The sequence below is a fragment of the Oncorhynchus tshawytscha genome, linkage group LG10, assembly GCF_018296145.1.
Source record: "Oncorhynchus tshawytscha isolate Ot180627B linkage group LG10, Otsh_v2.0, whole genome shotgun sequence".
Classification (NCBI taxonomy): Eukaryota; Metazoa; Chordata; class Actinopteri; order Salmoniformes; family Salmonidae; genus Oncorhynchus; species Oncorhynchus tshawytscha.
The window spans coordinates 5,394,559-5,404,558 of NC_056438.1; the positions used below are offsets into that span (position 1 = coordinate 5,394,559).

General features: G+C 47.5%; 1 protein-coding gene across 1 annotated transcript in view; it reads left to right on the forward strand.

The window, feature by feature from the left end:
• Positions 1 to 10,000, forward strand: part of LOC112241722 (serine/threonine-protein kinase 26) — an 18,976-nt gene that overhangs the window by 3,604 nt on the left and 5,372 nt on the right. The window contains exons 3-8 of the mRNA XM_042328075.1: positions 2,183 to 2,299; positions 2,390 to 2,503; positions 2,574 to 2,630; positions 2,703 to 2,811; positions 5,985 to 6,142; positions 9,747 to 9,932. Coding sequence (XP_042184009.1) covers positions 2,183 to 2,299; positions 2,390 to 2,503; positions 2,574 to 2,630; positions 2,703 to 2,811; positions 5,985 to 6,142; positions 9,747 to 9,932 — 741 coding nt within the window. The remainder of the gene's footprint in view (positions 1 to 2,182; positions 2,300 to 2,389; positions 2,504 to 2,573; positions 2,631 to 2,702; positions 2,812 to 5,984; positions 6,143 to 9,746; positions 9,933 to 10,000) is intronic.

Below are 10,000 nucleotides of genomic sequence, written 5' to 3' on the forward strand. Positions count from 1 at the left end.
ACGACAGTCTGATGGGTTAGAGAGAGATGATAACACCACGACAGTCTGATGGGTTAGAGAGAGATGATAACACCACTACAGTCTGATGGGTTAGAGAGAGATGATAACACCACTACAGTCTGATGGGTTAGAGAGAGATGATAACACCACGACAGTCTGATGGGTTAGAGAGAGATGATAACACCACTACAGTCTGATGGGTTAGAGAGAGATGATAACACCACGACAGTCTGATGGGTTAGAGAGAGTTGATAACACCACGACAGTCTGATGGGTTAGAGAGAGATGATAACACTACTACAGTCTGATGGGTTAGAGAGAGATGATAACACCACGACAGTCTGATGGGTTAGAGAGAGATGATAACACCACGACAGTCTGATGGGTTAGAGAGAGATGATAACACCACTACAGTCTGATGGGTTAGAGAGAGATGATAACACCACTACAGTCTGATGGGTTAGAGAGAGATGATAACACCACGACAGTCTGATGGGTTAGAGAGAGATGATAACACCACTACAGTCTGATGGGTTAGAGAGAGATGATAACACCACTACAGTCTGATGGGTTAGAGAGAGATGATAACACCACGACAGTCTGATGGGTTAGAGAGATGATAACACCACGACAGTCTGATGGGTTAGAGAGAGATGATAACACCACGACAGTCTGATGGGTTAGAGAGAGATGATAACACCACTACAGTCTGATGGGTTAGAGAGAGATGATAACACTACTACAGTCTGATGGGTTAGAGAGAGATGATAACACCACGACAGTCTGATGGGTTAGAGAGAGATGATAACACCACTACAGTCTGATGGGTTAGAGAGAGATGATAACACCACGACAGTCTGATGGGTTAGAGAGAGATGATAACACCACGACAGTCTGATGGGTTAGAGAGAGATGATAACACCACGACAGTCTGATGGGTTAGAGAGAGATGATAACACCACTACAGTCTGATGGGTTAGAGAGAGATGATAACACCACTACAGTCTGATGGGTTAGAGAGAGATGATAATAACGACAGTCTGATGGGTTAGAGAGAGATGATAACACCACGACAGTCTGATGGGTTAGAGAGAGATGATAACACCACGACAGTCTGATGGGTTAGAGAGAGATGATAACACCACTACAGTCTGATGGGTTAGAGAGAGATGATAACACCACGACAGTCTGATGGGTTAGAGAGAGATGATAACACCACGACAGTCTGATGGGTTAGAGAGAGATGATAACACCACGACAGTCTGATGGGTTAGAGAGAGATGATAACACCACTACAGTCTGATGGGTTAGAGAGAGATGATAACACCACTACAGTCTGATGGGTTAGAGAGAGATGATAACACCACGACAGTCTGATGGGTTAGAGAGAGATGATAACACCACGACAGTCTGATGGGTTAGAGAGAGATGATAACACCACGACAGTCTGATGGGTTAGAGAGAGATGATAACACCACTACAGTCTGATGGGTTAGAGAGAGATGATAACACCACTACAGTCTGATGGGTTAGAGAGAGATGATAACACCACGACAGTCTGATGGGTTAGAGAGAGATGATAACACTACTACAGTCTGATGGGTTAGAGAGAGATGATAACACTACTACAGTCTGATGGGTTAGAGAGAGATGATAACACTACTACAGTCTGATGGGTTAGAGAGAGATGATAACACCACTACAGTCTGATGGGTTAGAGAGAGATGATAACACTACTACAGTCTGATGGGTTAGAGAGAGATGATAACACTACTACAGTCTGATGGGTTAGAGAGAGATGATAACACTACTACAGTCTGATGGGTTAGAGAGAGATGATAACACTACTACAGTCTGATGGGTTAGAGAGAGATGATAACACCACGACAGTCTGATGGGTTAGAGAGAGATGATAACACCACGACAGTCTGATGGGTTAGAGAGAGATGATAACACCACGACAGTCTGATGGGTTAGAGAGAGATGATAACACCACGACAGTCTGATGGGTTAGAGAGAGATGATAACACCACGACAGTCTGATGGGTTAGAGAGAGATGATAACACCACGACAGTCTGATGGGTTAGAGATGATAACACCACTCCCTCTCCCCTTCACTTACCACTCCCCCTTTCATTTACCTCTCCGCCTCCCTGCTCCTCCCTCTCCCCCATCCCCCAGAGTTCCCAGGTAGACCCCGAGGAACTTTTCACCAAGTTGGAGCGAATCGGTAAAGGATCGTTTGGTGAGGTCTTCAAAGGCATCGATAATCGCACCCAGAGCGTAGTAGCCATTAAGGTAAGAAGCAGAACTAAGACATTATAGGCGTTTCTCATTTGATTGATTGATAGATTTTTTTTTATGTCTAAAATATTTTGCTTCTTTAAGACTATAGATCTGGAAGAGGCCGAAGATGATATTGAAGATATACAACAAGAGATCACCGTACTGAGTCAATGTGACAGTCCCTATGTCACCAAGTACTATGGGTCATACCTAAAGGTGAGGATAGGAACACACACACACACACACACACACACACTGCAGCTATAACTCTCTGTCTGTCTCTTAGGGCAGTAAACTATGGATCATCATGGAGTATCTAGGAGGGGGCTCAGCTCTAGACCTGGTAAGTGTGTGTATGTGTGGTGGTTCATTTTATGAAAGTGTGTGTGTGTGTGTGAGATGTGTGTGTGTTCAGTTGCGTGCAGGTCCGTTTGATGAGTGCCAGATTGCCACCATGCTGAGGGAGATTCTGAAGGGTCTGGACTACCTTCACTCGGAGAAGAAGATTCACAGAGATATCAAAGGTATGAGGAGTGTTGCTCTTCGGCACAGACAGTTCCTTACATGTGGTGTTTAACACTGTGTGTGGAGGTAGTTAACCAGTAGTTAACCAGTAGTTAACCAGTAGTTAACCAGTAGCACAGTTAACCAGTAGCACAGTTAACCAGTAGTTAACCAGTAGCACAGTTAACCAGTAGTTAACCAGTAGCACAGTTAACCAGTAGTTAACCAGTAGCACAGTTAACCAGTAGTTAACCAGTAGCACAGTTAACCAGTAGTTAACCAGTAGCACAGTTAACCAGTAGTTAACCAGTAGTTAACCAGTAGTTAACCAGTAGTTAACCAGTAGCACAGTTAACCAGTAGTTAACCAGTAGCACAGTTAACCAGTAGTTAACCAGTAGCACAGTTAACCAGTAGTTAACCAGTAGCACAGTTAACCAGTAGTTAACCAGTAGCACAGTAAACCAGTGGTTAACCAGTAGCACAGTTAACCAGTAGCACAGTTAACCAGTAGCACAGTTAACCAGTAGCACAATTAACCAGTGGTTAACCAGTAGCACAGTTAAACAGTAGTTAACCAGTAGCACAGTAAACCAGGAGTTAACCAGGAGTTAACCAGGAGCACCGTAAATCAGTGCTTAACCAGTAGTTAACCAGGAGCACAGTGAACCAGTAGTTAACCAGTAGTTAACCTGTAACACAGTAAACAAGGAGTTAACCAGTAGTTAACCAGGAGCACAGTAAACCAGTAGTTAACCAGTAGCACAGTAAACCAGGAGTTAACCCGTAGTTAACCAGTAGCACAGTAAACCAGTTGTTAACCAGTAGCACAGTAAACCAGTAGTTAACCAGTAGTTAACCAGTAGCACACTAAACCAGTAGTTAACCAGTAGCACAGTAAACCAGTAGTTAACCAGGAGCACAGTAAACCAGTAGTTAACCAGTAGCACAGTTAACCAGTAGCACAGTAAACCAGTTGTTAACCAGTAGCACAGTAAACCAGTAGTTAACCAGTAGTTAACCAGTAGCACACTAAACCAGTAGTTAACCAGTAGCACCGTAAACCAGTAGTTAACCAGTAGCATAGTAAACCAGTAGTTAACCAGTAGCACAGTACACCAGTAGTTAACCAGTAGCATAGTAAACCAGTAGTTAACCAGTAGCACAGTAAACCAGTAGTTAACCAGGAGCACAGTAAACCAGTAGTTAACCAGTAGTTAACCAGTAGCATAGTAAACCAGTAGCTAACCAGTAACACAGTAAACCAGTAGTTAACCAGTAGCACAGTAAACCAGTAGTTAACCAGTAGCATAGTAACCCAGCAGTTAACCAGTAGCATAGTAAACCAGTAGTTAACCAGTAGCATAGTCAACCAGTAGCTAACCAGTAACACAGTAAACCAGTAGTTAACCAGTAGCACAGTAAACCAGTAGTTAACCAGTAGCATAGTTAACCAGTAGTTAACCAGTAGCAGAGTAAACCAGTAGTTAACCAGTAGCAGAGTAAACCAGTAGTTAACCAGTAGTTAACCAGTAGCACAGTAAACCAGTAGTTAACCAGTAGCATAGTTAACCAGTAGTTAACCAGTAGCAGAGTAAACCAGTAGTTAACCAGTAGCATAGTAAACCAGTAGTTAACCAGTAGCATAGTAAACCAGTAGTTAACCAGTAGCATAGTAAACCAGTAGTTAACCAGTAGTTAACCAGTAGCATAGTAAACCAGTAGTTAACCAGTAGCATAGTAAACCAGTAGTTAACCAGTGGCATAGTAAACCAGTAGTTAACCAGTAGCACAGTAAACCAGTAGTTAACCAGTAGCAGAGTACCAGTAGTTAACCAGTAGCACAGTAAACCAGTAGTTAACCAGTAGCAGAGTAAACCAGTAGTTAACCAGTAGCATAGTAAACCAGTAGTTAACCAGTAGCATAGTTAACCAGTAGTTAACCAGTAGTTAACCAGTGGCATAGTTAACCAGTAGTTAACCAGTAGCAGAGTAAACCAGTAGTTAACCAGTAGCAGAGTAAACCAGTAGTTAACCAGTAGTTAACCAGTAGCAGAGTAAACCAGTAGTTAACCAGTAGCACAGTAAACCAGTAGTTAACCAGTAGCATAGTAAACCAGTAGTTAACCAGTAGTTAACCAGTAGCATAGTAAACCAGTTTCTGGGTTAAGCGAGCAGTGTGTCAAGAAGCAGTGTGGCTTGGGAGGTTGTGTGGTAGACTTGTACTTCAACTTGTACAACAGCATGTCCCAGTTCCCGCCAATATCCAGCAACTTCACACAGCCATGGAAGAGGACTGGGACAACATTCCACAATCAAAAGCTTGATCAACTCTATGTGAAGGAGATGTGTAGCGGTGTATGAGGTACATGGTGGTCACACCAGATACTGACTGGTGTTCTGATCCACACCAGATACTGACTGGTGTTCTGATCCACACCAGATACTGACTGGTGTTCTGATCCACACCAGATACTGACTGGTGTTCTGATCCACACCAGATACTGACTGGTTTTCTGATCCACACCAGATACTGACTGGTTTTCTGATCCACACCAGATACGGACTGGTTTTCTGATCCACACCAGATACTGACTGGTTTTCTGATCCACACCAGATACGGACTGGTTTTATGATCCACACCAGATACGGACTGGTTTTATGATCCACACCAGATACTGACTGGTTTTATGATCCACACCAGATACTGACTGGTTTTATGATCCACACCAGATACGGACTGGTTTTATGATCCACACCAGATACGGACTGGTTTTATGATCCACACCCCTTCCTTTTTTTTTTAAAGGTATCTGTGATCAACAGATGTTTATCAGTATTCCCAGTCATGTGAAATCCAGAGATTAGGGAACAATATAATTCATTGAATGATTTTCATTGTATGAACTGTAACTCAGTCAAATATTAGAAATTGTTTTATATTTATGTTCAGTATTACTCACACTACAAAAGTGAAATGTCCCCCCTCTCTCTCCTCTCCCCTCTCTCTCTCCTCTCCCCCCTCTCTCTCCTCTCTCTCCTCTCCCTCCTCTCTCTCCCTCTCCCCCTCTCTCTCCTCTCTCTCCTCTCCCCTCTCTCTCCTCTCCCCTCTCTCTCCTCTCCCCTCTCTCTCCCCCCCTCTCTCCTCCCCCTCTCTCTCCTCTCCCCCTCTCTCTCCTCTCCCCTCTCTGAAGCTGCCAACATCCTCCTCTCTGAGCAGGGGGAGGTGAAGCTAGCAGACTTTGGAGTGGCTGGACAGCTGACCGACACCCAGATGAAGAGAGAGACATTTGTAGGCACACCGTTCTGGATGGCACCTGAAGTCATACAACAGTCTTCTTATGATCACAAGGTAGAGAGAGACATTTGTAAGGACACCATTCATGGTGTATTAGGTTAGGTTGCTTTCGTGTCGGGAAGGGTGGTGTGGTTGACTGTCTAGGAGGGTGGTGTGGTTGACTGTCTAGGAGGGTGGTGTGGTTGACTGTCTAGGAGGGAGGGTGGTGTGGTTGACTGTCTAGGAGGGTGGTGTGGTTGACTGTCTAGGAGGGTGATGTGGTTGACTGTCTAGTTAGGGTGGGGTGGTTGACTGTCTGGGAGGGTGGGGTGGTTGACTGTCTAGGAGGGAGGGTGGGGTGGTTGACTGTCTAGGAGGGTGGTGTGGTTGACTGTCTAGGAGGGAGGTGTGGTTGACTGTCTAGGAGGGAGGGTGGGGTGGTTGACTGTCTAGGAGGGTGGGGTGGTTGACTGTCTCAGAGGGTGGTGTTGTTGACTGTCTAGGAGGGTGGTGTTGTTGACTGTCTAGGAGGGTGGTGTTGTTGACTGTCTAGGAGGGTGGTGTGGTTGACTGTCTAGGAGGGAGGGTGGTGTGGTTGACTGTCTAGGAGGGTGGGGTGGTTGACTGTCTAGGAGGGTGGTGTGGTTGACTGTCTAGGAGGGAGGGTGGGGTGGTTGACTGTCTAGGAGGGTGGTGTGGTTGACTGTCTAGGAGGATGGTGTGGTTGACTGTCTAGGAGGGTGGTGTGGTTGACTGTCTAGGAGGGAGGGTGGGGTGGTTGACTGTAGGAGGGTGGTGTGGTTGACTGTCTAGGAGGATGGTGTGGTTGACTGTCTAGGAGGGTGGTGTGGTTGACTGTCTAGGAGGGTGGTGTGGTTCACTGTCTAGGAGGGTGGTGTGGTTCACTGTCTAGGAGGGTGGTGTGGTTGACTGTCTAGGAGGGTGGTGTGGTTCACTGTCTAGGAGGGTGGTGTGGTTGACTGTCTAGGAGGGTGGGTGGTGTGGTTGACTGTCTAGGAGGGTGGGTGGTGTGGTTGACTGTCTAGGAGGGAGGGTGGTTGACTATCTAGGAGGGTGGGGTGGTTGACTGTATAGGAGGGTGGGGTGGTTGACTGTCTAGGAGGGAGGGTGGGGTGGTTGACTGTCTAGGAGGGTGGGGTGGTTAACTGTATAGGAGGGTGGGGTGGTTGACTGTCTAGGAGGGAGGGTGGGGTGGTTGACTGTCTAGGAGGGAGGGTGGTTGACTATCTAGGAGGGTGGTGTGGTTGACTGTCTAGGAGGGTGGGGTGGTTGACTGTCTAGGAGGGTGGTGATGTTGACTGTCTAGGAGGGTGGGTGGTGTGGTTGACTGTCTAGGAGGGTGGTGTGGTTGACTGTCTAGGAGGGAGGGTGGGGTGGTTGACTGTCTAGGAGGGAGGGTGGGGTGGTTGACTGTCTAGGAGGGAGGGTGGGGTGGTTGACTGTCTAGGAGGGAGGGTGGGGTGGTTGACTGTCTAGAAGGGAGGGTGGGGTGGTTGACTGTCTAGGAGGGTGGTGTGGTTCACTGTCTAGGAGGGTGGTGTGGTTGACTGTCTAGGAGGGTGGGTGGTGTGGTTGACTGTCTAGGAGGGTGGGTGGTGTGGTTGACTGTCTATAAGGGTGGGTGGTGTGGTTGACTGTCTAGGAGGGAGGGTGGTTGACTATCTAGGAGGGTGGTGTGGTTGACTGTCTAGGAGGGTGGGGTGGTTGACTGTATAGGAGGGTGGGGTGGTTGACTGTCTAGGAGGGAGGGTGGGGTGGTTGACTGTCTAGGAGGGAGGGTGGTTGACTATCTAGGAGGGTGGTGTGGTTGACTGTCTAGGAGGGTGGGGTGGTTGACTGTCTAGGAGGGTGGTGTTGTTGACTGTCTAGGAGGGTGGGTGGTGTGGTTGACTGTCTAGGAGGGAGGGTGGGGTGGTTGACTGTCTAGGAGGGAGGGTGGTGTGGTTGACTGTCTAGGAGGGAGGGTGGGGTGGTTGACTTGACTGTCTAGAAGGGAGGGTGGGGTGGTTGACTGTCTAGGAGGGAGGGTGGGGTGGTTGACTGTCTAGGAGGGTGGTGTGGTTGACTGTCTAGGAGGGTGGGTGGTTGACTGTCTAGGAGGGTGGTGTGGTTGACTGTCTAGGAGGGAGGGTGGGGTGGTTGACTATCTAGGAGGGAGGGTGGGGTGGTTGACTGTCTAGGAGGGAGGGTGGGGTGGTTGACTGTCTAGGAGGGAGGGTGGTGTGGTTGACTGTCTAGGAGGGTGGGGTGGTTGACTGTCTAGGAGGGTGGGGTGGTTGACTGTCTAGGAGGGTGGGGTGGTTGACTGTCTAGGAGGGAGGGTGGTGTGGTTGACTGTCTAGGAGGGAGGGTGGGGTGGTTGACTGTCTAGGAGGGTGGGGTGGTTGACTGTCTAGGAGGGTGGGTGGTTGACTGTCTAGGAGGGTGGTGTGGTTGACTGTCTAGGAGGGAGGGTGGGGTGGTTGACTGTCTAGGAGGGAAGGTGGGGTGGTTGACTGTCTAGGAGGGAGGGTGGGGTGGTTGACTGTCTAGGAGGGAGGGTGGTTGACTGTCTAGGAGGGAAGGTGGGGTGGTTGACTGTCTAGGAGGGAAGGTGGTGTGGTTGACTGTCTAGGAGGGAAGGTGGGGTGGTTGACTGTCTAGGAGGGTGGGTGGGGTGGTTGACTGTCTAGGAGGGTGGGTGGGGTGGTTGACTGTCTAGGAGGGTGGTGTGGTTGACTGTCTAGGAGGGTGGTGTGGTTGACTGTCTAGGAGGGTGGTGTGGTTGACTGTCTAGGAGGGTGGTGTGGTTGACTGTCTAGGAGGGTGGTGTGGTTGACTGTCTAGGAGGGTGGTGTGGTTGACTGTCTAGGAGGGTGGTGTGGTTGACTGTCTAGGAGGGTGGGGTGGTTGACTATCTAGGAGGGTGGGGTGGTTGACTGTCTAGGAGGGTGGTGTGGTTGACTGTCCAGGAGGGTGGTGTGGTTGACTGTCTAGGAGGGAGGGTGGGGTGGTTGACTGTCTAGGAGGGTGGGGTGGTTCAACTTCATATGCCAGTCAGGGGAGACTTCCCTCCTCTGTGTGTGTCTGTAATGGAGTGTCTATATAATGGAGTGTCTGTAATGGAGTCTATATAATGGAGTGTCTATATAATGGAGTGTCTATATAATGGAGTGTCTATATTATGGAGTGTCTATATAATGGAGTGTCTATATAATGGAGTGTCTATATAATGGAGTGTCTATATTATGGAGTGTCTATATAATGGAGTGTCTATATAATGGAGTGTCTATATTATGGAGTGTCTATATAATGGAGTGTCTATATAATGGAGTGTCTATATAATGGAGTGTCTATATAATGGAGTGTCTATATAATGGAGTGTCTGTAATGGAGTGTCTATAATGGAGTGTCTATATAATGGAGTGTCTATATAATGGAGTGTCTATAATGGAGTGTCTGTATTGGAGTGTCTATATAATGGAGTGTCTGTAATGGAGTGTCTGTAATGGAGTGTCTATAATGGAGTGTATCTGAGTATCTATAGGTCTGTAATTTAGGCTGACATCTGGTATCTGGTATCAGATCAGGAGAGCCTCCTAACAGCGATATGCAATGAACTATATGGTTGTTGTTCTTTTTTAAATGGCTCCTGTTCTCTCCCCCACCCCCCCTCTAGGCTGATATCTGGTCTTTAGGTATAACAGCTATAGAGCTGGCTAAAGGAGAGCCTCCTAACAGTGACATACACCCTATGAAAGTTCTCTTCCTGATCCCTAAGAGCAGTCCTCCGTCCCTCGGGGAAGACTTCTCTAAGAGTTTCAAAGAGTTCACAGACTCCTGTCTCAATAAGGATCCAGTCTTCGTAAGTACATTGGGAGGGTGTGTCCATGGGTCTGTATGTGTGTGTGTGTGTGTGTGTGTGTGTGTGTG